This window comes from Zootoca vivipara, chromosome 9 (assembly GCF_963506605.1).
Source record: "Zootoca vivipara chromosome 9, rZooViv1.1, whole genome shotgun sequence".
Lineage (NCBI taxonomy): Eukaryota > Metazoa > Chordata > Lepidosauria > Squamata > Lacertidae > Zootoca > Zootoca vivipara.
In genome coordinates this window covers 58,661,245-58,687,881 of record NC_083284.1, presented here as the reverse complement: position 1 = coordinate 58,687,881, position 26,637 = coordinate 58,661,245, and the positions used below count along the sequence as shown (strand labels likewise).

Here is a 26,637-nt window from a genome sequence, read left to right as displayed (position 1 = left end):
AGTTGGCATCAGAGATGCATCACTTTTGGATCGGACTTTTGCCTGGAACATTGCATGCAGCACCAACCAGGGGAGGGGCCTCCGATAGCCACGGTGGCCACCATGCACGTCAAAGGGGGTGAGGCGATACCCAAACCATACTGGGACCTGCAGGAGGTCTTCAGCGAAGCGGAGTCCGACCACCTGCCCCCACACCGGCCTTTTGACTGCCAGATCAACCTGGTGCCAGGGGCAACTATACCCCCAGCCAAGCTGTACGCCATGTCAGACCAGGAACTGGAGGATCTGCGCGCTTTCATCGACAAGAACCTCAAGCGGGGGTTCATCAGAGAAAGCAAGGCAGCAGGGGGCAGCCCGGTCTTCTGGGTGGACAAGAAAGACACGCAACAGCGCCGTCTTGTGGTGGATTTTAGACGGCTGAATTCGGTGACAGAGCCAGTGGCTTTCCCCATGCCCAGAGTGGATGATCTCCTGACAGCGGCACGCAGGGGCAAGATTTTCACCAAGCTAGACCTGAGGGGGGCGTACAACTTGATCAGGATCCGGGAGGGCGATGAGTGGAAAACCACGATGTTCACGCCTCTGGGCTCTTTTGAATATCTGGTGATGCCCTTCGGGTTGCAAGGGGGCTCAGCATGCTTCCAGGCCTTCATGCACCACGTCCTGGGGTCCCTACTCTTCAGGAAATGCTTGGTCTTTCTGGATGACATCCTTATTTACTCCAACGACCCAGTGCAGCACGTGAAGGACGTCAGGGAGGTGTTACAGCGCCTGAAGGAGAACCACCTGTATGTGAAGCTGGAGAAGTGCAAGTTTCACACCAAGGAGGTGGACTTCCTGGGCTACAAGCTGTCAGACAAGGGGCTAGCGATGGACAAGGACAAGGTGCAGACCATCCTGGACTGGCACAGCCCCAGGACGCGCAAAGATGCCCAACGCCTACTAGGCTTTGCCAACTTCTACAGGAAGTTCATCAAGAACTTCTCTCGAGTTACGGCTCCCATCACTGACTGCCTGAGAGGCAAGCAGAAGTTCAGGTGGACACCAGAGGCGCAAGCAGCGTTCGAAAGCCTCAAGAGGGTGTTCGCCTCAGACCAGAACCTGTTCCACGTGGTTCAGGACGCGCCCCTACGCATTGAGACAGATGCTTCTGATAAGGCTGTGGGCGCCATTTTGTTGCAACTGGACGCCAACAGAGAGTGGAGACCCTGTGCCTTCTTCTCCAGGAAGTTGACCCAGCCCGAGCGAAACTACACAGTTTTCGATCGGGAACTTCTTGCGATCCACGCGGCGTTCCAGCACTGGAGGCACTTCCTGGTGGGCGCCAAGCACCCCATCCAGGTGTGCACAGACCACAAGAACCTGGAGTTCTGGAGAACTGCCAGGGTGCTCAACCAGCGGCAGATACGGTGGGCAGAGTTCTTCTCGAACTTCAACTTCTCCATACACTACATCCCGGGAGAGCAGAATGTCAGGGCGGATGCCCTCTCCCGCAAGCCAGAGTACATGGAGGAGGAGGCGCCACCAGCCCCGAGGCACATTTTCCCCCCGTCGGCATGGTCCTGCGGAGCAGCAGTGGTGAGCGAGGCAGAACTCACAGCGCTGACGGCAGCGGATGAATTTGCCAACCGCATCTTCAGAGAACTGAGAGGGGGGAGGGAGCAGGCAAAAGACTTTGCAGAACGCAGAGGGCTGCTTTTCTACAAGGGTGCGCTGTACCTACCCACCACCCAGCTTCGACGTACGATCCTCAAGCAGATGCACGACAACCCAACAGCGGGGCATTTTGGAAGGGACAAGACCACTCACCTAGTCATGAGACACTTCTGGTGGCCAGGGGTGAGGGAAGATGTTCGAGACTATGTAAGGGGCTGTAACACCTGCCAGCGGGCGAAGGTGGTCAGAGCAGCGCCGCCAGGGTTGCTGGAGCCCTTAGCCACGCCACACAGGCCGTGGGAAGTGGTGTCCATGGACTTCATCACAGATCTGCCTTCGTCCAGGGGTAAGACTGCAGTGTTGGTGGTGGTGGACCTCATGTCCAAAATGTGTCACTTTATACCGTGTGCCAGGGCAGTCTCGGCAGAAGAGACAGCCAAACTGTTTGTTGATCACGTTTTCAGACTGCATGGATTACCTTTAAGGGTTATTTCGGATCGTGGCCGCCAATTTGTTTCCAGGTTCTGGCGGCGGCTCATGAACCTCCTGCAGGTGGAGGTCAGCTTGTCAACGGCTAGACACCCGCAGACCAACGGACAAGCGGAGAGGGTCAACGCCATTCTGCAGCAGTACCTGAGATGCTACGTCAGCCAGCGGCAAACGGACTGGGTGGATCGCCTGCCACTAGCAGAATTTGCCTACAACAATGCAGTGCACGTCTCCACAGGGGTGTCGCCCTTTAAGGCCAATTACGGGCGCGACCTCAGATCTTTCCCAGAGAGGGAGGGGGAGGAGGAGGAGGAGGGCCCGCAGGCTGAGGATTGGGCAAAGGAACTGGAGACGGTGCACCAGCAGCTCAGAGAACACTTGGAGAGGGCCAAGGAAGCGTACAAAAAGGGGGCAGATCGCCACAGGCGACAAGGGGAGGTCATCAGGGTGGGGGACAAGGTGTGGTTGTCCTCGGAGGGCCTTCCCACCAGAGGGAGGTGCAAAAAGCTGGCACCCAAATGGCTGGGCCCCTTCACGGTCACGCAACAGGTCAACCCGGTGGCATACAGGCTGGCACTGCCAGAGGACATGAGGGTGCATCCAGTGTTTCATAGATCGCTGCTGTCGCCGTACAGGGAAAGCAGCAGGCTCCGAGACAGCGAACAAACCCCCGAGGGAGGGGGGGAGAGGGAAGGCAGGGAGCAACTCAATGAGGCCACGGCCATCCTGGATTCAAGGTGGGGGGTGGGGGGCCTGGAGTACCTCATGGCATGGGAGGATGCTCCACCGTCCCAGAATGAATGGGTCCCCGCCACTCAGATACAGGAGGAATTCTTGGTGGAAGAATTTCACGCCCTCTTTCCCCACAGACCCAAGCCCTGGCACATGGAAAGGGAGGGGGAGGAGGAGGAGGCACGGGAGAACAGCTCACCATGGCGCTGGGAAGCGGAGTTTGAGGAACCAGAGGATGAGGTATGGGTGTCGCCAAGATCCACCCAGTCAGAGGAAGGAGCAGATTGGCAAAACATTTTTATCCCCACCAGCTCTGACGCCACGGACTTTTTGGGATTCCCGTCCTCCCAGGCGGAAGGGGGGGGCTCGCAGGACTGGGGGGAGGTGTTCACACCAACGGGCTCGGAGAGCACCGAGTTTTTAGGCTTTCAGTCGTCACCGACACCTGGGGGGGGCCTGGGGAGGGGTGAAGGAGAGCTTGGGAGGGGGGTGGATGTGAGGGACAGGGGATATCGCGAAGTCCCTCCCCTCCTGAGTTCAAGCCCGTCCCCGAGCAAAGGGGAAAGCAGGGAGAGTTCCGATTCCAGTGGGGAAGCAGGAAGTCGTGTCCGAGGCTCAGGCAAGGTAGAGGAGCCAAGGTCCCAGGTGGGACAGGAAGGGGCAAGCAAGGGGGGAAGACCCATCCCCCCAACTCCAGAATTACGCAGGAAGAGGAGGGGCAAGAGGATGGGTCTGCCAAAGCTTTTGTGTTGGAGAAAGACGCGCCAAAAGCCATTAGGAGGTTCTGAAACCGACTGACAACATCGCTCCGTGTAAATAGCAATGACTTGAGCACTGTAAATACGCAGCACCAATAAAAGAATAAAATGCAGAGCTGCGTAGCGTAGTTACTCTGAAGTAGTCCACTCCGGCCACTGTGACAATACCTTATTGGAAAACACAACTAGCATTGTGCTCAGTATCACTTGCTCTCATTTTAACAAGATATCTCTCCCATATTCTGCTATTTTTAAAAAAAATTGATGCTATGCTATTCTGAAATGTTTGAATGTTTTTTTGAGCGGGTCCTGCCACACTCGCCATTCTCTCCTGCACACCAGTGTGCTGTGCCGCACCCTTTGAGAACCACTGGCATAGCGGGGAGTTCCGGTTCCGCCTGCAGGAATGGCTGACCCTTTTTCCATCCCTCCGACCTTCATAAGGAACTTGGCGGTTGCTAGGGGAGTAAATGGCAACCTCCCCACCTCTCCGGGGGTTACGGAGAGGGGCTGCAGGCCCGCGGATGCCCCTAAACCCACCCCGACTGTTCAAGGGGTGGGGGGGCCAGGGCTGAAAGCACTTATGGAGGAGCGGAACTCCCCGGACGCCTACCTGTGTGGCGGGATCTCCATGATTAAAGAAGATAATTGGGCTTAAATTCATGGACGCGCTTCAAAAAGGAAGGGCAGAAGCTCTGTTTATTGCCAAGGAATTTTCGCTGCTGAGTGTGAGGAGTGAGGGAGTATATCATCGGCAAGAAAGATTGATTGGGACGCCACGAGAAGGGAAGTGAGTCTTTGTTATTTTTTTCATACACACTACGAGTTATATCATACCTTCCCGGACGTGATGTCCTGTTTGTTTGGAACAAATGAGAAATGGAACTTAACTGTGTGAGTTGGACTTTATAAAACTATCGATATTATATGGTTAGAAGTTGTAAAACTGTTGAAGAGAGGGCCCCCCCTCCAACCGGACAATCGGAGTGCGGCTGGAAGCGTTTGGATTTATGAGGTGTGACGCACTTGGAATTTGAACAGCGATCTGAAGTTAAGTTCAGCTATAGGGCAAGGAGAGCTATAAATTTATTAAGAGTCTGTACATAATGTGACAGCTGTGCCTATGCCCAGAAAAGCTGTAAATTTTACTATGATCGTCTGCAAAATAACGTCGAGAAGAAAACGAAAGTGATTTGAACTCTTTAAGATGGCGCTGTTTTGTGTTGAAAGATCGGCGCAAGAGGAAAGCACTCCAGACAAAGAGGATTTATGGGGATTTATGGGGAGGCCGGACTGATTAAAACTCACACAGGAGAATGAATATATGGGAAATCTCGTTTGATGCTTATTTCAGCGGCGGTGGAAAAATTGGATGAAAGAAGAAAATATTTTAGTGACTGCAGGGGAAGATTGTGACTATCATGGATTTTGAATGATTATTTGGACTTTAGAACAAAGACGGCAATAAACAGTTGCGAGAAAACCCCAATTTTTGAAGCATGGGAACTCCAAAATTTTATAAGATTTGGCATAATATTCGGCTTAATAGATATGGATTTGTATAATTTGGAATAATGGATGTGATATAGTTGTGTTTTAATTGGAAAATTAATAAAAATAGATTGTAAAAAAAAAGAGAGAACCACTGGCATAGCGGTTGTAGGAGTGCTTTACAATTTGAGGCAGTATTTTAGGCAATAGTATCTGGGCTCATGTACAGAACGCATGAAGCAGTGATAAAGGGAGTGGTTTGGAACATGTCAAAAGTCCTTTGTTCTCTCTGGGCCGTTACCACAACTAGGTAAGATTGGGGAGGGAGATGGATTTCTGGTCATGACTTTGGAGCGCTAGTCTTAGAAATTAAACAGTGGCACAGAGATTGACAATTATTATTATCATTATTATTCACTGCTTAGTTGCATTTTTAAAAATACAAATCATCTGCCTATTTCCCAAACTGTTGCAGCGGTATAGGAAACAGGGAGCCATCCATATGATGAAGCAGTCAGCTGTCTGCTTTGCAGTTGACCATAGATGAGATAATTCTCCTTGCATATATATCTGTGATTGCTCAGTTAGTAGAGCATGAGATTCCTCCCCCCCAAGGTCATGGGTTAGAGCACCATGTTGGGCAAAAAAATCCTGCATTGCAGGGGATTGAACTCGACCTCTGCAATCCCTTCCAATTCTGTGATTCTATCCAAAGTCCTTAGTCGTGAATTGGAGCTTAGTCATGTACATTGCTCAGGCCATACATGGTAGAGGCAGAAGGCCTAAATGTAGATGTTCAGGTAGCTGGAGACCATTTTTGTGAGATCTTGTCATAGGCTGGTATAAAATAAGGTGCCTGCTTTGACGGTGCGGACTCTTGAACAAAACATCTGTATAATATTAGCCAGAAATGTATGTGTGGTTTTAAATGCCTCCCTTCCACTTAATCCTTTGCCACCAGCTAAGTTCCAAAGTGGCATATTGCCGTCATGTGTGAAAATACCTTTGCTTTGTCTTTCATGTATACCGGTTGCCAAAGTTAAATGAACTGATCCACTAACGATTTAATGATAATCTTTTTCACTTGATGAGTTTAAAGCCTTGACGCTTACATCAGAGCCTTCTGGACCAAGCAGTGACCCATCTAGTTGAGTTCTCTTCTCACAATAGCCAACCAGTTGTCTCTGGTAAACCTACAACTGTTAATCTCTCCCATCTTATTTTCTACATAGTGCCTTCTTAACATTGCCATTGCTTCTGGAGGTCATTGATAGCCAGGTGACTAGATGACTAAATGGGTCTCTAAGCACCTAATTTTAGCCATTCCCTCTTACAAAATATTCAAGAGCTGTTTGACTAGTGTTGCCTATGATGATCTGTAGCAGCAAAGCTACTGTATTTCCTTGAATTCCTTGGATACTGTTGTAAATGTTTATATTTCCCCATTCTGCTTATATCCAAATACAGAAGCACTTCCCCCCTTTGTTTTTTAACCACATGTTCTTCGAATAGGCTGATCTCTCAGGTCCAATTTGTGAGGAGCTCAGATCTGCTTATGCTGCATCTTGTGACTTGGCAGAGCAATTACCTTCTTGTTTCGTTTAGAGAAACAAATTGCTGAGTGCGGCAGTTCATGGATGTGTAATCTTTTCTTGAAATGTATATTCCTTCCAAACAGACAACATAGATGTTCAAATGTTGACGCTTAGCTATGGCAAAGTGTATTAACAAGTATCACATGACAGTTTATTATCACCAGAGTTGAGTCAGAGGAGCAGCCCTTCTGCTTCAAAAAATTCTTGCACTTTTCTTGCATTTTGAGTCTGTCTTTTTGATTTAACACATCTGAATTCTTCCTCTCTTTAATTACAAGATCGGTTGCAACTGATCTTGAGATAAAATATATTTTTGTTTGTACCCAATAGAGGGGCATCTGCAAAGGGGCTGAATCCCACATTTATTGTGCAGTCAAGTTATTTCTAATACATATTGTGAAACCAACTAGTTTTTCCATGTTTGGAGAGCAAGGGAAATCTGCTTGCATCAGTTTCATGTGAATCACAACAGCCCTGCTGGTTCTACCTGCCAAGTGACTATTTCTTATATTAAATAGGCTAAAGATTGAGTGCATGTCAAAGTAAAAATAAAAAATTGTGGATCTGTGATCCCCAGAACAGGTCTTTGAACTTTGCTGCATATGTTTATCTGTCATAAACCCTACTGTGTTGTACAATAGTGCCTCTGGTGGGATACTTTTAATTACATCCTTGTGTAACCTCATTTAAGGTGTAATATCCCTTATTTTTTTCAGCAGAGTTCTTGACATAGTGGAAATATTACTTTATCGCTAGAGAAACAATTCTCTTCATTTTATATCCATTGGCAATTGCAAGTTCCGTCTTCTGAAAAACCAAAAATTAGTCCAAACCGCACAGAAGACACGAAGATTCCAAAACAGTTAAATAGATTTGGGGTGAAGGGAAGCAGGGGAAAAGGCAGAGGAGGAGAATTTTGAATTACACTTAAGTAATTCACTAAAAATAGCAAGAGAGAGAGAGAGAGAGAGAGAGAGAGAGAGAGAGAGAGAGAGAGAGAGAGAGAGAGAGTTGCCTTTATCTTACAACCATTGTATGCACCTATGTATGGTAAATAGTTGAGCTGACAGTCTGAGTCAGTTGGATTACCACCCAAAGTGTTGTACGTATAGAGCCGAAAAGCTAAGATACTCCCTGATTGCAGATGCTCTGTCTGATAAAAGAGGAAAACAAGCAAGTATAAGTGTACAAGTGCAATCCACCTTTACACAGGTATCTTGTGAAGGAGAATTGTGCATAAAATTGGGTGAGCATCTGGCCCCTCCCCTGCGGTAGCATGAAGTCATTGGGCCGTGTGTTTGGCATGGATATTGAGAGTGGGCACAGAGTTGCAGCCCCGGTCTGTGTATGATAATAGTTACAATTGCTGCAGTATTGACTGATCTGATCAGGAGGGTTGCCTCTCTTTTAAGCACAGGTGTCCTCACACTTAAGTGAGGGTTACGTTCTGGGGCCCCACACGTGTACGAGTGAAATTGCGTAAAGCGGGGAGCACCCTCTGAACACCCTCTGTGCCGCTCCCTCTCTTCAATCCAGAGCGAAAATACTGAACTCCAAAATATCCACAACTAGAATTGAAGCTCTGGGGCCGGCAGGAGACTGGGGGACATGCTGGGAAATGGATGGTCATTCCCAGAACGTGTTGCTTGGGGTATGTTCTTCAGCCCCATGGAGCCTTCAGTGTAGTGTTCCTCAGGATTTCATTCCCCCCATGGTGTTTAACAGACCTGAAACCACTGGGTGGGGTTATCCAGAATCTTGGAGTACGTTGTCAGCAATATGCCAAAGACACATAGCTCTACGTCTCCTTTACATCTGCAAGTGAGGCAGTGGATGTGCTGGACCAGTGTCTTGCCTCGGTAATGGACTGGATGAGAGCCAACAACCTGAAACTCAATCCAGATAAGGCACTGTTAGTGAGTGGTTCCCTAGACCAGGTGGGTGGGAGATCCCCTGCTCTTGATGGGGTTACACTTCCTCTGAAGGAGCAAGTTTGTAGCTTGGGGGTCCTCCTGGATCCCTTGCTGTCGCTCTAGGCTCAGTTGGCCTCAGTGGCCTGGAGTGCCTTCCATCAACTTCGGCTCTCTGCTTAAGTACCTTCTCACTGTGTTTCAATAAGAAGCTTGAAAACCTTTTCTTTTAAATACAATGGAGCTAACCATATTTGACTCTAGGTCAGGGTGGGGAATGTGGTAGCTCTCGCCGATGTTGCTGGAGTACAACTTCCATCGTCCCTGGCCAAGGGCTGATGAAAGCTGGAATCCAAATGAGGACCACAGGTTCAAGATCTTACTCTCATGGGTTGGTTTTTTTTTTATTTAATTGCTTTTCAGCAGGTAAGGACTCTTGGCTACCCGCCATCTGATGGGTCTCTACAGTATCGGACTGTAGTATATCTTGCTTCTCAAGCAACGTAAAAGTTCAGACCCGTAACTAGATCCAAGAAGCAAGCAAATAGCAGAAAGCAAAAGCTTCGTGTGCTAGTTGAAGCTCAAAATGAAAATGTTAGCACTTCCCTACCTGCAGCGTTTGAAATTTGTGCATTTTGCGCCTGGCTATCAGCCACTTGCAACCAAAAAGTTCCTGAAACTGAAAAATATGACATTCAAGTCACCTGCCACAAAAATGACCACTAGGCATTCTCTTTTGGTGACCGTAGCCCTAAGGAGCCATTTGACACCTAGCTTATATATTTGAGTTTCTAACACTGTCCACCTGTGTGCTGCTGCTTCTATCACCACAAAACAAAAGCCTCGCACTTGGCTTGGGAAAAGATCCCACTACTATGAATGGAATGCTTTTTCATCTTCTTCGCCTAACCACCACATAGGGCAGTTTTTTGTTGCCAGAGAAGGGAACTTTCTAGGAAGGTAAGGACTAGCAGTTCCCCACTTGTCTCCTTGTTCTGACATGTGTCAAAAAGGAGACGGGAATGCTCAAGCCAGAGGCTCCCCGCATGATTCAGAGTTATGCCCAAACCAGCCCACTTTAAACATGCATAGAAAAAGAGTTCCTAGATAGTTGTTTGCATTTTTGAACCCTAAACTTGACACCTGCAAACTGAGAGTTCGGGTATACTGTAAAAAGTATCGCAGTTCAATCCTAGGCAGGGCTCAGTGTGTTTTGTGGGACTTTAGTCTTGGTAAGACTGCATATGACACGGGTGGCGCTGTGGTCTAAACCACAGAGCCTAGGGCTTGCCGATCAGAAGGTCAGCGGTTTGAATCCCCGCGATGGGGTGAGCTCCCATTGTTCAGTCCCAGCTCCTGCCCACCTAGCAGTTCGAAAGCATGTCAAAATGCAAGTAGATAAATAGCCTTCCAGCGGGAAGGTAAACGGCATTTCCGTGTGCTGCTCTGGTTCGCCAGAAGTGGCTTAGTCATGCTAGCCACATGACCCAGAAGCTGTCTGCGGACAAACGTTGGCTCCCTCAGCCTATAGAGCGAGATGAGCACTGCAACCCCAGAGTCGTCCGCGACTGAACCTAACAGTCAGGGGTACTTTTCCCTTTCCCTTTATGACTGCAACTTTAATCCTACATGGGGGTTTTTGTCTGCAAAAGCTGAGAAGGCAACAAGAAGATTTTTGCATGAAACAATTATAAAAAGGTTTGTTCTCAAAAAGGTTTTGTCTTGTTTTTTTTTTTTTGCAGTTTGCTGAAGAATGCAAAACACTAGCATACCCTCCCTCAGGACCAACGTAAGTAACTTATTAAGGACAGTTCAGTAGCTGATAGTTGCTGTTTACTTGTGATCCTATTTACTTGTGATCCTGATTTAATTAACATAACATAAACTTTGAACTTAGCGCATTGAGTTGGGATTGTGCTGCTGCTATTACCTTACTATAATCACTGACCAAACATTCAGCTAGAGAATATTGTACCTAGTTTGAGACTGGTGATTTTTGCAGAATGAGGGCACATGAAAAAGAATGGTTAGCTTAAAGAAGATTCCTTGTCTTCAGCGATCCTAAAGAAGATTCCTTGTCTTCAGCGATCGTAAAAGAAAACCACTGCTAGGCATAAATATAAGTAAAATGTGCTTGTGTTAAATGTGCTTGTGTTAAATATTGATGGATGAAAGCTAGGCGATGTAAATATATATTACTGTACTTAGAAAATATTAACCAGAAAAACGCCTGAAGGCAACAGCCGCAAAATAGTGATTTAAAATAGTGATTTCTGCATTTCATGAAAATCGCTCCTTTTTCAGGTACAAAGGAAAGATTCCCACCTACATCATAAATCTTGACTTGCCACCAAGTGAGAGATGGATCCAGGTGGCACGTGACAAAGATGCAGAGGTAGGGAACATGGTGGGGAGGAAGTCAGGATCAGAGCCTTTCTTCTGGGTGCATTTTTAATGAGATGCAGATATTAATTTCTGCTTTCCAGTTTGTCATTGTTATGAGCTTTCGTGTGCATGCACACTTCTTCTTCATTTGAAGAAGTGTGCATGCACACGAAAGCTCATACAAATGACAAACTTAGTTGGTCTCTAAGGTGCTAATGGAAGGATTTTTTTTTATTTTGTTTCGACTACAGCAGACCAACACTGCTACCTACCTGTAATTAATTTCTGCTAACATAGATGTACTGCTTAATGAAACAGGCTTAATGCTCCCAAAGCTGGAGGGAAATATTTTAAATTATGTTCAGGAAAAAATGCTTGACTTCTGCATTGCTTTTTATTCAAGGCCAAAAATCCTCTGTCAGAATGCCTAGTAAAATGGCTTTAACTGAGGAACAGACACAAGCTGGCATTCAAGTAAATGTACATAGATTGTATGAGCTCTTAGGCTGTGAATTCACTTCCTGTTTTTGTTCTTCTGGGGGTATGGTCATAGGTTCAGTCTTGTGGAATCTTAATAGACACAACTCTCCACTTCTGCTCTCCTGCCTGGCCACCTTCCAGTTTGTAAGGGTGGGGTTTTGCCGTTGCAAAGCTCTGAAGGAGACCTTGTCAGAATGCAAAACAGCAGATGTCTCATTGGGATGGGCAAGCAAAAGCAGATTGAGCAATTCATAGAATTAGGGTGTTCCCTCCTCCCTCGGAGCACCCATTGATAGCAGCTGAGACTTGGAACGGTCGCAACATACAGGATAGACGAGGCTTAACAATGCATGAAATCTGCCTGAAGAAAGAACTCTCTGCCTTTACAAAAGACATTTCACATTGCATCAGTGAACATACCGTAGTTGAAAGTGTCAACTCATCACTACTAAAGACCACTTGTTTCAGATGTGCTTTGGCACATGTGAAAGGGTTATACAGTATGTTTTAAGTGGCTCTTGCATTACCCTAAAAGTGTGTTCACCCGAGCTTTTTCTTAAACTTTTCCAGCTGAAGGATGTCCTTAAGATTATGAAAGAAATTTTAATCACATTCCTTCATAGTGGAAAAATCATAGCATCACTGGAATCTAAATTGGTGAGTACCTTTCCATTTTCTTTAAAATTTAGGGGAAAGTTGAATCCAGCTTGCTGAACCCGTGTGAGCCACAGCTGCTAATAAGCCAAAGATGGGAAAATAAATGCACCAGTTATCAACAGGATCTGCTACTTAATGTGAATTCTGGCAGGAGTCCTTGGCATCATTGCAGGCCCCTTAATGAAGATCTCTTTGGTGTGCCACTGCACTCAGAAAGCCAGTCATGATTTTGAGTTTGTACATTACCGTGCAGAGATTTATCATCGCTCCAGGCTATCTGACTGTTGCTTGGAAGCCAGGATGCTGCCGTATGCAGATTCAGACTGTCAATTTTTGTCAGGCAGGGGTCTACCCCAGCCCTGCTAGGGAACACCTCAGATTGAATCTAGCATCTTCCCCATGCAAAACATGTGCTTTACCACTGAGCTGCGTGGGGAAAAGCAACTAGAAGGGATTCGGAGAGATGCAGGAAGGATGCACGCAGGCAAATCCTGTGATGAGTTAGAAAATGATAGGCTCCCGAGTAACTTAAGGGGGGGGTCACTATTGTTGGCCCAGATGCAAAGAGGCTTTCAGGTGATCGGGGGCACTGGAATGTTTTTCATATCCATGCGATCTTGTCAGGGTGTTACACGCATGGGGTATACATTTGAAGCAACATCGTGCCTCGTTGAATGTTTGTGGCTTCCCCCAAATAATCCGGGGAACTCTGGTATGTTAAGAGTGCTGAGATTTGTTAGAAAACCCAGAATGGTTTAACAGTCAGTCCCCTTTCCTGTGGAATTCTGGGAAGTGTAGCACTGCGAGGGGGAAGAGGGGTTCCTTAACAAATTACTCTTCCCAGGATTCTGTGGGGGAGCCCATGACTGTTTAAAGCGATATGATACTGGTTTAAATGTATCATGTAGGTGGAAGATTAGACCATTTAAATTAATGGGCCTTCATTAATTTCAGGGGTATACTCCGAGTGAAACACAGTAGAATTGTCTACTAATTTTCTACTAATGTTTCAGAGTGTGTCTTCTTAACGAACTTCTCCAGTGTCCACTTATTACAGCAGACGTTACTCAGAAATAAAAGGGAGCCTATTTATTCAGTTTACATTTAAACCAGAGTTTGAATTGGAGTTTGTTGCACATTGCTCTGGAAATAGCTACTGCAGGAAGGAAGTGAAATCTGAAAAAAATAGGATGTAACCCAGTAAGGGTTGCAAAAAAATGGTAGAAAGTGAGCTCAGGGACCTTGAAATAAGCTTCCTAACTGGTCTGCGGATTGTGGCTGCAGTCTGTGCAGGAATGAAGAAATAAATTTACAGTAGTTCTGTTTTGAACATCCACCTTCCACAAGATCTTTCTCTTTGCTTTTGATAGTTATCTGCATGAACCATGGTGTTCAGATTAATGTAAGAAAGCAAGAGGAGAAGGATATTGGAGCTCCAAACCACAGTGCCTTGGACTTTGTTAATGGAAGTCATCCTGCAGTTAAATTCTTGATAAGCAAGTTCTTTTTTCTAAAGGTCTCAACAGTCCACAAAGTCTCAAATGTCTACTGAGGCAACTACAGACCACTTTGCACATTGCTTTTTTTAGCTAAGTGTATACCTAAAAATTGTAGAGTGCAATTGCAGCCAATGTGTGTTGTTCATATGTACCCCTCGGGGAGTCACAATTGGCTGTGCTGCCTGTTGATCAGACTGCAATACTGAGTTTGTCCCTTTGTAGTTTGTGAAATGACAGTAATCCTCTGTAAAGGTGCTCTGTTTACACCAAGTGAAATAATTGGGACTGAGAAGGAAATATATGGAGACAGAGAAATTAAAAATAGAAAGTTATTTGCTATGTTTTTCAGGTTTTAATAACTTGTGGCTTTTCCTCTTAGGCTTGGTTAGGTTCCACCCTTCCCCATCCTTTCAATGAAGAGATCAAAGGCATTGCTTCTGCAATTGATGCTCCTTTAGGTAATTTCCATTTTGTTATTACTGTGTCTGGCTCTGAAAGCACACTATTTTATAGGCATAATTTGCTGTAATTGAACATTTCAGCCACTGTAGCAATACATGCTGAGCTTCTAATACATTTGTGGAACTGGAGTGCTTAAATGTTTGTAGCAGAGATGAAGAGCAGGTGTCTAACCGGGTTTTCTGCTGAGTGAAAGTCTGTACCGTAATCTTCTCACCTTTAGCAAGCCGGGAGCACAATATTTGCATATCTGAACAGATAATAGGATCCTGTAATCTTATTCCTGGATTAAAAATGATTAAGCTATAGATTATGCACCTTATGTATTGCATAATTCAGGAGGGCAAGTCAGTTTCATTCCTATATCAATTCAAAAGCTGAAAAGGGGGGCATCTCACAGAGGTACTAAAATAGCATGGGCCAACAAGTTGCCCATCCTCTTTGCAGGCTTCTAAGCAACTTCTGAAATGGCAACTCTTGTAGATTTCCTGCTCAGTGTCTCTGCCTTGTGGCTTGCAGTCCATAAACATATGAATCAAGCACAGTAAGAAGTGTTATTCTGAAGATATTTCCTGTCTCCATTTTCTTTTATGTGTATACTTGGTTTTATCCGTGGTTTTCAATGGTGACTTTGATTAAAGGTCTCCCTTTCTCCCTCTTCCCTTCCCATCTTCCAATTTAGGTGACATTGTTCTGTTCAATATCTTCTATGAAGTCTTCACAGTGTGCACTTCAATAGTAGCAGAAGACCCCACAGGTAAATGACTGCTTAGCCAACGACATGTATTTTAAAGATAGTGCTTAAGGTATTTTTTCTTTGACCTTAATTCCATTTCTCTCCACCACCCCCTTTTCCTTTCCAACCAGGAAAGCTGTACCATGCCAGAAATCTTGATTTTGGATTGTTTCTTGGGTATGTATGTACTAGTGAGGTCCAACCTGCTCTGGTGGATCCACAAACTTTCTAAATTGGGGGTGGGTGGGTGAAATGTTTGTTACCTTACCTTTTTTATTGCTTTGAGACTAAGCAATGAAATATTAAATTTTAGTTAATCTGCAGCATCTTTAACGATGGAAGGCCGCCTTTCTCAATTTCTTTGGAGCGTCTTTAGAGGGGAAAATGTGTGTGCTGTCATAATTTTCACCATTTACTATAAAAGGGAGAAGCTCTGCAGTTGTCATTTTCAGCACAGTGACTTTTTTTTAATTGATCAAAATAGATTTTTATTAAGAAAGAAGCATAGTGATGTGATGTGATGTGATGTGATGTGATGTGATGTGATGTGATGTGATATATATATATATATATATATATATATATATATATATAACCACACCTTTTGAGAAAAAGTATTTTATCTGACGTCCAAAATCACTAAACCATCTATCCCTCCTAATTCAGCACTTGCCTTATTATCATTAGATTTGGCACAAAACTCCACCCTTCAATAATGCCTCACATACCATCAGTGACTAATCAAAGGCATCTCCCAAAAAGAGACATTTGATACAATCTGGGCTCCCCTTTTCTCTTTTATTGAAGAACAGGATATTTTAATGTCACTATTATCACAGAGCTATCTGCAGGGGGGATATATTCATTGAAAAAGTATTGTAACGTTTTGAATAAATTGTTAAAAAAATAAAAGGCCCGTGACTTAGCAGTGTTCCATGAAGACTGTGGGTAGAATCTAATTGGGGTCTTGCTCTCACAGAAGGGCTTTTGATTCAGCAGACTCCTCCAGTTAATAGAATAGGAAGTGAGGGTTTTTTTTTGCCAACTTCAGCCCCCTGCAGCCCCTTATGCCACCATCAACCCTGTTCCTCCTAAAGCCCCAACTGGATTCCATTTTCTGAACATACAGGGTAGCAGTGTTCATTGACCACAAGATTTGGTTCAGATCTAGACCCAGCACTTTGTGCAGAAGTTTAATTTGTCTGTTGAGAGGCTACCTGATTTGCTTCATGTCTCCTAGTCCACTCGCCACCCCCCTTAGTGAAAACATTTATTCTGCCAACACTACATCTCATTTCCATCACCGGAGGAGCTCAGACAACAAAATTATATACAGCTTACTTAACAGAAGCGCATTAAGACAATGTAAAATACTGAGCAACCCAAAACAACCACGCCTTTGCTTAGTCCATGCGAGCTTTCAATGTTTGGGTCATTACCTTAAAAAGGACAAGATAATGCTCCTAGTCCACTTGATTGCCTTCCAAACCCAATCTATTACTGGGAAACAAAAAAAAAAGTAGAATGCCCCCCCCCTTTTCTGGCACAAGTAGGTAAAGCCTACCACATCGCAAGCCAAAAGCCCCTAGACCAGGGTTTCCCAAACTTGGGTGTCCAGCTGTTTTAGGAGTACAACTCCCATCATCCCTAGCTAGCAGGACCAGTGCTCAGGGATGATGGGAATTGTAGTCCAAAAACAGCTGGAGGCCCAAGTTTGGGGAACCCTGGCCAAGGGGCTTTTGTGCTATGCATTTTTGGGGTAGGACCCAGCAAAACTCTTCCTCCATGTCCTCTTCGCTCCCTATGCTGATACCTTCCTTATGTTGGGAGACAGAAGCTTCATTTTGGCAAAGCTGCTCCCTGCCCTGAAGCCCTTGTATTGGAGAATGCTGACGCAAGTCCTTCCTTCCCGATTATGAGCCCTGTCTCCCCGCCCCTGGCATTATGGTAAACTTGGGAGGCGCTACTCTCACTTTCGGGTGTTTGCAGCAGTCTTTTGACATCTGGATCGCTGAGGTGCTATGGAGCACTTCATGGGATGGGTCTCTGCTTCAACTTGTGCCGCCCACCGAGGCATTCTGCTTTGCCTCAGGATTTGTCTGAATCTGGTGCTTGTTCCTGTTGTGGAGGGGAGAGAGACAAAACAGATTCTTACGTGCTCGCTTTTCCAAGGAAAGCTGCCCAAATGTTAGCTGTTCATGCATCCAGCTTGAAAGATTCAAAAATGAGAAGAGTCCATTTTACATTGCTCTGGATTAGTTGCAATTTGCGTTAAATAGACAATTATTGCTTATGTTTAAGTAGTGTTGCTTTTCCTGCAGGTGGGACGTGAATGCTAGTTCTTGGAGGACAACGCAGAAGCTCAAGCCGCTCATGGTGTCGCTGGATTTTCAAAGAAACAATAAAACAGTGTTCAGGTCTGCAAATTTTGCAGGCTACGTGGGAATGGTTTCTGGAGTGAGGCCAGTGAGTATTCCTTTTTTTGGACAACACTAGGTGCATCCTGATGTAACTGTAAACCATAGCTTGCCATTATGAGTATGAACAGGCCTGAGACTCAGGCTTGCCTGCTTCATCATCCCCTTCGCTTAGGAGCAAGCAGGTGACTTCAGAGGCTCCTACTGCTGGTGGCATCCGCCCTTAATTTTCCATTGCATCTGATGTTGCAAACTTAGCTGAAAACAAAGCCAGGCATATTAGTGCCTTGTAGAGAAAACAGCAGAGTCTCGAAGCACCTTAAATGCGTAATGGTTTATTTTACGTTTGATGAAGCCTTGGGAGAGTGGAGTTCACTGTGCGCATGATGTGTATTTTGGCAAACATCTATCTGAGCTTATGATGCTTGTGTGCTGCTAGCACAGATATGTTCCTTGCTGCTACATCACTTAAAAGCTCCCCCCGTCCACATGCACACCTTGGCTTGCCCTGAGCTCAAATGCTGGCCTCAATCTAAACTTCATGCCCTGAGCTTTGAGAGTTAGCTGTAAAAATGTCCCGCTTTCTGATTATTCCGGCAACAGGTGTGGCTTGTGGATGCAGGTACTTCCTCACTGAACTGGGAACCCCATAATCATTCTGGAGAGGCACTTGTGGGTCTGACCATTTTGAGGGTGAAATGTACACATCTCCCATTTTCTATCAATCAGGATATGCTAGTTTACATGTGCACCAACTCTCAGGTTAGCTCCTAAGGAGCTAGGGCCGCAACAGTTTTGTTACCCCATGAATGGGCCATAAAGTCCAAGTGTCTCTGCTCCTCTCCATCTTGTCAAAATTCTCTCTGAGCCACAGGCATGGGTATGCATAGTGATGTTAAATTCTCGAGAATAATCTTTTGGAGAATATTCTCAATTAATGAGAATATTAGAGAATTTTAATTTGAAATGAAAATATACAGTGAAATTTACACAGTGAAAATATATAAGCACGAGCCTACTTGTCACTTGCAAGTATCAAATTAAAAAGTAAAACTATATGCATACATATGAAAAAGAAGCCATTAACATTAAATATATTATCATTATATGATAATATATTTCAGTATGTCAATCTCTGGTAAATGGCACCTTGTACCATTTCTGTAGCTCACATTTCAGAACTTGTCAGTGGTGAATGACACAATGCCCAGTAATGTAACTGGATCAAAAAAATCATTATTCATTTCTTATACTGGCAAACATCACAGCTTGACTTATTATTTACTAGATTTTTAATGTGGGTTATAAAACTGGTTCTTACATTAGAATTTACAGTTTGTGGAGAATATTCTCCGGAGAATTTTCTAGCAGAGAATATTCTCACCTCACATCACTAGGTATGCACGTACAAAGAGGAAGAGCATTTGTAAAACATGGGGGCCCATAGACTATAATACAATGGATAGCAGTGTTCTGTCGCTCACATTGGCCTTCTTAAAGCACTACAGAATTAGCTTAACTTTGTCTCTGTTTTCTAACTGCTGGGTATTAATAAACTCTGTTAACTGACTTTTTGTGTTTTAGGGCATTTTTACTCTAACTATGAATGAGCGGTTCAGTCTTGATGGAGGTTACATTGGTGAGTATGTTTAATGCTCTGTTCCTGTAACTTTGGGGTTTTTTTAAGCTTTAATAAAATGGGGAAATTTTAATAGCGTTATACCCCACCGCACCCAAATCATTGGAGGTCCTAGTTTCACAAGATGCAGAGGGGAAAGTGGAGAAAGCAGTGTGATGCATGTTGTAAGAAACTATATGAGAAGCTGTGTGGCATGAAGCAATAGCAGGGCACGCCCAACCATTGACCAAGAAGCAAGCCACATGGAAATGGATTGGATGACTCTCAGCTCGGTTGAATTAAGACTGAAAGATGAGATTCTTAAACAATGCTAAGGCTTTGTATGGTCTAAAAGCTCTTTGAATTTGTGTTTCTTGCAGGAGTCTTTGAGTGGCTCCTTGGCCAGAGAAACGGTTGGTGGATGAGCTTTCTCACCAGATCTGTGTTGGAAAACAGCACAAGGTAACAGTCAAATTGTGAAGTGGTTTATCTGCCAAGCCAGGGAAATTAAGAATAATCCCAATCTCATTTTATAATGTCTCTTGGTTTAAGTCTCTTCTTTCTCGTCTTGACTGCCGCCATCTTGGTTCCATGGAAATATTACATTGTGCGATACTAAGGAAAACTTGTTTAACGTTCAGACCCGCCTGGTACCATCCGTGGATCAACAGGGTGCTGTGAAGTGGGGTTGCGTGATTCACTTTCTACCATTCCTCCTCTACTCAAGTGGCTCCCGCCTCTGACATGGGAGGAGCCTTGAGGTTGGGTATGGAGTGGGAGGTATCACTCCTCCTGGAGAGAGGCAAGAACAATGGGAAATTCAGAAGCAGCTGGAACAATGTTCTGATGGGCTGCAGGGACTGCTTTTGCCTTTCGGTACAAGCTGCTGCAGCAGAGCAGCACCCGAGGAACTGGCATGACTTAGGAAGACACTACTATTTTGAACTCATGCTCCCCCCACTAACTGGTCAGCAGAGAAGCGGAGGCAATGCTTCATCCTTCAAATGCATCATGTGTTCCTCGATAGAGGAAGTGCTTAGCGGCTTCTTGCCTGCCTCGGGAGCATTGGATGAGAATCCTTTCTTTTTTCCTGTATTTAAATTTTCATTGGTTTTATAAACTTAACATAAAAACACTTTACTTAACAATTTGACTACCCGTCCTTACGTTCGTTATGTCCCCCCACCCACCCACAATTACCTGCTGCCTTATAGACAATACAGTGGTACCTCTGGTTAAGAACTTAATTCGTTCCGGAGGTCCGTTCTTAACCTGAAACTGTTCTGAACCTAAAGCACCACTTTAGCTAATGGGGCCTTCTGCTGCTGCTGTGCCGCTGGAGCACGATTTCTGTTCTCATCCTGAAGCAAAGTTCTTAACCTGAGGTACTATTTCTGGGTTAGCAGAGTCTGTAACCTGAAGCGTTAGTAACCTGAAGCGTTTGTAACCCAAGGTACCACTGTACTTATTCTGCTGTTCATTTCTTTATTTACAGCATTCTTACTGTCCTCCCGTTGCATATACTTCAAGGCCTGCTCGCAATTTCATTTGACTAGAATGGTTTGTTTTTTTTAATAGCCTGAAAGGAAATTCCATTCTTCTTCCATATGCTTTTCTTCCTTTCACTCTCATATTTTCGCCGTCAATCTCACTGTGTCCACATCATACTCCATTAACTTTGAAATCCATTCCTCTTTTGTTGGAACCTTGCCTTCTTTCCATTTCTGCACATGCAGAACTTGGGCTGCTGTGGTCACATACATAAATAATTTGACCATCTTTTGTGGGGGACTTCTAATCCTATTATTCCTAATAAGAATGCTTCAGGCTTTTTTTGGAAGAACGTTTTTAAACATATTTTTCCATTATGCATCATTAGCCAGAAGCCTGTTGCTTGTTGATAGGTCCATCACGTATGAGTCTCATCTCCTTTTTTCTCTGCCTCTTGATTCTCCCACCTACCCACTCTTAAACAAGGTCTTCGTCCCTTTGCTCTCTTACACAAATCCCCCACAATACCCTTCCACACTAGGCAGTGGCTGCTTTACATGAGAGTATTTTGAAAGGCTGTGGCCTTCCAGCTTCACAATTTCCATGCAATACCTGGTTAACGCGCCTGTCTCATTGCTGTTTCTGTTACTGCATGTAGTTACGAAGATGCAAAGGACAGACTGGCTCATTCAAAGCTGCTGGCTCCAGCTTACTTCATACTAGGGGGAAACAAATCCGGCGAGGGATGTGTCATTACACGTTCCCGTGTTGCAGCCTTGGATATCTGGGAGTAAGTATGCCTGTGGTAAAACGATTTAAGCAGATCTGTTGCCTGTAAGAGATTTTGCTACAGCTGCTAAACCGGCTGGCTCTTGTTAATGCATTATTGAGGATTCGGTCTCTCTGCAGTGTCTCTTCCTTGTGTACATTCCCCCATGCTTTTATAGTTTTGAATTGGTATCCTCCTCGTTTTCAGTAAAAAAAATCCAGCATGGCTTCTGGCTTTACCATTCACATTGGTGACATGAGACCAGTTTTGGGGTACTCTGCTTTAAGCAACTTGAACTCTGGGGGTAACATTGAAGAACATAAGAGCCTGGTGGATCAGGTCAGTGGCTCATCTGGGGCTTCCTTTTAGGTATTCTGAGCCTTCCAACAGAAATTATTTAGAAGTAAAAATCATTTAAGGTGCATCGTTGACAGAAAATAGGCGTTGATGTTTCCTACTTCTTTCAAGCTTGGACACAAAAAATGGCGTCTGGTATGTAGTGGAAACCAATTATGACCGCTGGAAGCCTCCACTTGTTCTGGATGACCGGAGAAGCCCTGCAAGGAGCTGTTTGAACCGAACAAGGCAAGAGGTAGGTCTAAAGAGTGGTGTCCAAACTTTTTGCAAAGAGGGCCAGATTTGATGAAGTGAAGGGCCGACCAAAGGGCCAACCAAAGTTGTTGACCCTTTTTTTTAGGATTGAAGTTGTTGACCTTTTTGGGGGTGTAAGGGGGAGGGATTATAGAGAACCCTCCCCCCTCATCAGAAGCAGCCCGTCTCCAAGCAGTCATGAGAGCGAGGGGTCTGAAGGGGTGAGCCAGGAAACGGAGAGGGAGTGCCAGGACTCTGGCAACATCAAAGAGCCCCTACTCCATAGGCAGGAAGAGAGGGAGGCGGAAAGAGTGGACAGGAATAGGTCAGACAGAAGATCCGTCCCCCTGACGCCAGAATTGAGAAGGAGGAGGAAAGGGAGGCGCTTCTCAGTTCCGAGGCTTTTATGCTGGTCCCAAACGCGGAAGGAAGTAGTGCAGGAATCTGACTCTAGCGGGTAGACATGAAATGAGCAATCCGTTACACTGTAAATAATGTGCACCAATAAAAACGTCTGAAAGTGTACGGCCGTTACTCAAGAGTAGTCACTACAACCCTGACGGGGGTTTTACCAAAGCAAATAAACTGCCACAGGGGCCAGGTTAAACCGACCAGCAGGCTGGATTAAGCCCCCAAAAGGGACTTTGGACATGCCTGATCTGAGACATGCAAAATATATTAAAACAATGTAACCCAAAGGCCTATTATAGGTGATGAAAGCCGACCATGCTTAATGTTTGACATTGTACTATTTTTTACATTTTGCTGGAAGCCACTGAGAGTGGCTGGGGAAATGCAACCAGATGGGATGGGTATAAATAATAAAATTGTTATTAATAAATTTTAATTAAATTGACATTCCATATGTGCAGCTGGGCTCCATACGTCAGTTCAGCACCACTGTTTCAAAATGAAACGGATAGGACCACAACATGGGGCAGGCATGCCCCACATCAGCCCCAAGGGTCCGCGGAGTACTCAACCTGAAGTGTACTTAACCCGAAGCATGGGTATAATTGGTTCCGGAAGTCCGTTCATAAACTGAAGCGTTCATAAACTGAAGTGAACTTTCCCATTGAAAGTACAGTGGAACCTCGGTTTATGAACACCTCGGTTTATGAATTTTCGGTTTATGAACGCCGCGGACCCATCTGGAATGGATTAATTCACTTTCCATTACTTTCAATGGGAAAGTTCGCTTCAGTTTATGAACAGACTTCCGGAACCAATTACACCCATGCTTCGGGTTAAGTACGCTTCAGGTTGAGTACTCCGCAGAACCGTCTGGAACGGATTAATCCACTTTACTTTCAATGGGAAAGTTCGCTTCAGTTTATGAACGCTTCAGTTTAAGTACTCTGTGGACCGCCTGGAACGGATTAATTCACTTTCCATTACTTTCAATGGGAAAGTTCGCTTCAATTTATGAACGCTTCAGTTTATGAACAGACTTCCGGAACCAATTGTGTTCATAAACCGAGGTACCACTGTAATGGAAAGTGAATTAATCCGTTCCAGATGGGTCCGCGGCGTTCGTAAACCGAGGTGTTCATAAACCGAGGTTCCACTGTAATAATAATAATAACAACAATAATAATAAATCCCTTCCCTATTCAAGGATAAGTCAGTGGAGCTTGAATCTGAGCAGAACTGCACAAGATTGGAAATACTAACTGGAGGCAAAATTTGAAGCTAGTTACGCAGTGGAACCTCGGTTTTTGAACATAATCCGTCCTAGAAGTCCGTTCAACTTCCAAAAATCATTCAAAAACCGAAAATTAAAGGGCTGTCGGCAAAGTGAATGGTGAAAATGGAAAAACGCACCGCAGAAGCTGTTTGACTTCCAAAAATCGTTCGAAAACGGAAGCATTCACTTCCAGGTTGCTGGTGTTCAGGTTCCAAATTGTTCGGCTTCTGAAGCGTTCGACAACCGAGGTTCCACTGTAATCCAGTTGTTGTTTTTTGTCTGCACCCTCTGCTGGTACATGACCCCACCCCCAGCAGCAGATGGCCTCCAGGGGAATGCAACACTTCCGATAAATGGTTTCCCACCCCTGCTCTATAGAGGGAGTTGACCTTTGGCTTCACTGCTGCTTAGCAGAGGTCGGATGTTGAAATTTGGTAAAGAAACTGCTTAAGTTGATGCTTTGTTTTGGCTCGAGTCTGCAGGTGACTTAAATCTTTGTTCTCTCTATTCCCCCCCCCCCCCAGAACATCTCATTGCCAGCTCTGTACAACATTCTCTCCACGAAGCCCGTTCTCAATAAGGTAACTCGTCCTCACTCTTCCTTGTCTAGCATGTTGTTGCCTTATTCAGGTCTTGGTAGGCGAAAGGGGAGAAGACATTCTATTGCTGCTCTTAAGACAGGTGGTTCCCACACCAGATTATTTCTGCCTCCAAGGGGTTTAAAGAATATTCTTTCTACTCCTTAGATCCCAGAGTTGGGGATGAAAACTAAGTCACAAGACAATCTAAGCTGTACACATGCGTGGAAACACACACGAGATAGAGGGCATTTAAGATTATTTATTCATTATTATTTATTGATTTTATATACTGCCTTATACCCAGAGGCTTCAGGGCAGTTCACAGAATAAAATCAAAATATAAAACCACAGAAGACAATCAAAATAAAAACAACCCAATAGCCCCCCCACCCCAAAAACCCACATTTTAAAAGGCATGCTGGCAATTTTTTGGGTAGTTGGTCTGTTAATTCTCTTAGATTTCCAGATATTAGCAGCACTGATTCCGCTTGGTGTGGAGTCCCTTCCCCCTCCCCCCGGCATCTGTAAATCATTGTTGCATTGCATGCAAGGCTTTTATATTTTGTCTAAGACAGTTTTCCACCCTTGTCGATATAAAACACTTTCTTTAGAAAAGCAATCTGCTTCATGGTAGAGTCGTACCTTAGAAGTCGAACGGAATCCATTCTGGAAATCCGTTCGACTTCCAAAACGTTTAGAAACCAAACCACAGCTTCTGATTGGCTGCAGGAAGCTTCTGCAGCCAATCGGAAGCTGTGTTGGACATTCAGCTTCCAAAAATAGTCCACAAACCGGAACAGTCACTTCCGGGTTTGCGGCTATCGGGAGCCAAAACGTTCAAGAACTAAGCTGTTTGAAAACCAAGGTATGACTGTATTGATTTATTCTCCTGTTTTTGGTTCAGACTCATTAAAGTCGTGAAAACTTTGCTTCCCCCCCCCCTTTAGCTGACTGTGTCTACAACGCTGCTCGAGGTTTCTGAAGGCCGTATGGAGACTTACCTGAGGGAGTGTCCGGACCCCTGTAGCCCCTGGTGAAGACTCAGGTGGCTTATGAAATGGATGCTGTCCAGGCAGGAAAAGACAGAGGCTGTACTTCATCCAAGGCTCCCCTTCACTTGCAGCGTGTCTTATGAGATGATGACTTTCTAAGCCTGACATGCAATGGTTTGCCAGTGTAAACCATACCCCTTGCATTTAACATACTGTTAAGATGCACTTCCTATGAATTGAAACTTAAACTGGGGGCTTTTTGGATCCCTATTTCCTTACACGCTGCTTCAACCAGTCAATGTTTAGGAAATGTCTTCCAGTGCAATCCCTGGGCATGATTTCCTCTGAAGTTTAGTCTCTCAGGCTTGGTCCCGGAGATCTGTGGTGCATTGAGTTGGCATTGTACAAACCCCCTTCAGGTGGAGGATTGCTGTCAGTCTTTTAAAAGAAAGCCCAGTGTTTGGCCTTGCGATCCGACTGCCAGCTGCCTTGGCGCCACAGTGCATTTTCCCAGTTCTGAAGAAATGCTGTTGGGCTCTTGGCTCCCCAGTTCCATCTCTTCCAAACTGGGAGCAGGGGTCATTTCTGACAGCATAGCAATCTCCTCCAGCCTTTGAGGGCTATCTTGGCTCCTTCCTGTGGGGATTTCTCCCCTCCCCTTTTGTTAAAGAGCTGGGAGGGAGAGCAGTGCTAACCTTACATCACTCTTCCCTTAAGTTAGCAAACAGATGGCCAGGCTGCCTCTTCTGTGCTTTTAAAGAGCGAGGTGGTAGCATTAGCGACAGGTTTAAGCATGGGAGACTTCTTAGCTGGGCTAATACGAATTGCGCTGCTTTCAGTGCAAGCAGGCAGGTTTCAAATTGCTGCTTTTTAATGAGAATAATTGGCTAACCTGGGGCATGAGCAGTGGTTTGAGACAGGGCTTCTTTTTTCTTTCTTTCTGGAACTCGGTTCTGGGAGAACAAGGGAGGTTGTTCATGGTGAGTTCCGAAACCCCTTTTTCTAGAAAAATGGCACTAGTTTTGGGTATTCCTGGCTATGGCAAAATGGGTCCATCCCTGCCTGCCTGCCTCTTCCTTTGCCCTGTGCCGCTCTCTGCTCCCCCAGCATAGCTGCCAAGTTTTCCCTTTTCTCACGAGGAAGCCTATTCAGCATAAGGGAATTTCCCTTAAAAAAAGGGAGAACTTGGCAGCTATGTCCCCCAGTTCAGTAGATTAGAGGCAGTTCCTTTGTATACACTTTCTAAAAGGTTTAGGCACTGGAATAAAAATTCTTCCCTTTTCCTACTAACCTAATGCAGCTACGAATGTTTCCGTACTGCTAGACAGTACAAGGAATGTACTTTTAATATATTCTGGATCGCTTTACAATTAAAGAAATTGTGGGAGAAATGGTCCACGTTGCTTTGTCTGACTTCTTTGGGAAAGCAAAGCAAGGATTGAGCTTAACTGTATTGCGGCTTCTGCAAAGCCCCGCTCCCTTTTCTCTCAGGGCTTGGCAGCGTTCTGCAGAGGCGGCTAATCCTAAACCCCACAAACTGGCCATGCAATTTGTCTGTTGATTCAAAAGACCTTCTGGTGATTTGATACGCATCTCGAGGGCTGTGTTACACCTAAGCGCAAATTCCCCTTAGGGAGGAATGGT

At 45.1% G+C, this 26,637-nt stretch overlaps 1 protein-coding gene across 1 annotated transcript in view; it reads left to right on the top strand.

The window, feature by feature from the left end:
- The window catches only part of ASAH1 (N-acylsphingosine amidohydrolase 1), a 30,266-nt gene extending 3,877 nt beyond the window's left edge, over positions 1-26,389 (top strand). The window contains exons 2-14 of the mRNA XM_035112207.2: positions 10,374-10,420; positions 10,936-11,026; positions 12,067-12,153; positions 14,032-14,110; positions 14,794-14,868; positions 14,979-15,024; positions 17,169-17,313; positions 18,849-18,903; positions 19,263-19,344; positions 21,032-21,163; positions 21,611-21,734; positions 23,945-24,001; positions 24,949-26,389. Of these exons, the coding sequence (XP_034968098.1) occupies positions 10,374-10,420; positions 10,936-11,026; positions 12,067-12,153; positions 14,032-14,110; positions 14,794-14,868; positions 14,979-15,024; positions 17,169-17,313; positions 18,849-18,903; positions 19,263-19,344; positions 21,032-21,163; positions 21,611-21,734; positions 23,945-24,001; positions 24,949-25,038 (1,110 nt within the window). The 3' untranslated portion in view covers positions 25,039-26,389. The remainder of the gene's footprint in view (positions 1-10,373; positions 10,421-10,935; positions 11,027-12,066; positions 12,154-14,031; positions 14,111-14,793; positions 14,869-14,978; positions 15,025-17,168; positions 17,314-18,848; positions 18,904-19,262; positions 19,345-21,031; positions 21,164-21,610; positions 21,735-23,944; positions 24,002-24,948) is intronic.
- Positions 26,390-26,637: the final 248 nt, after the last annotated feature.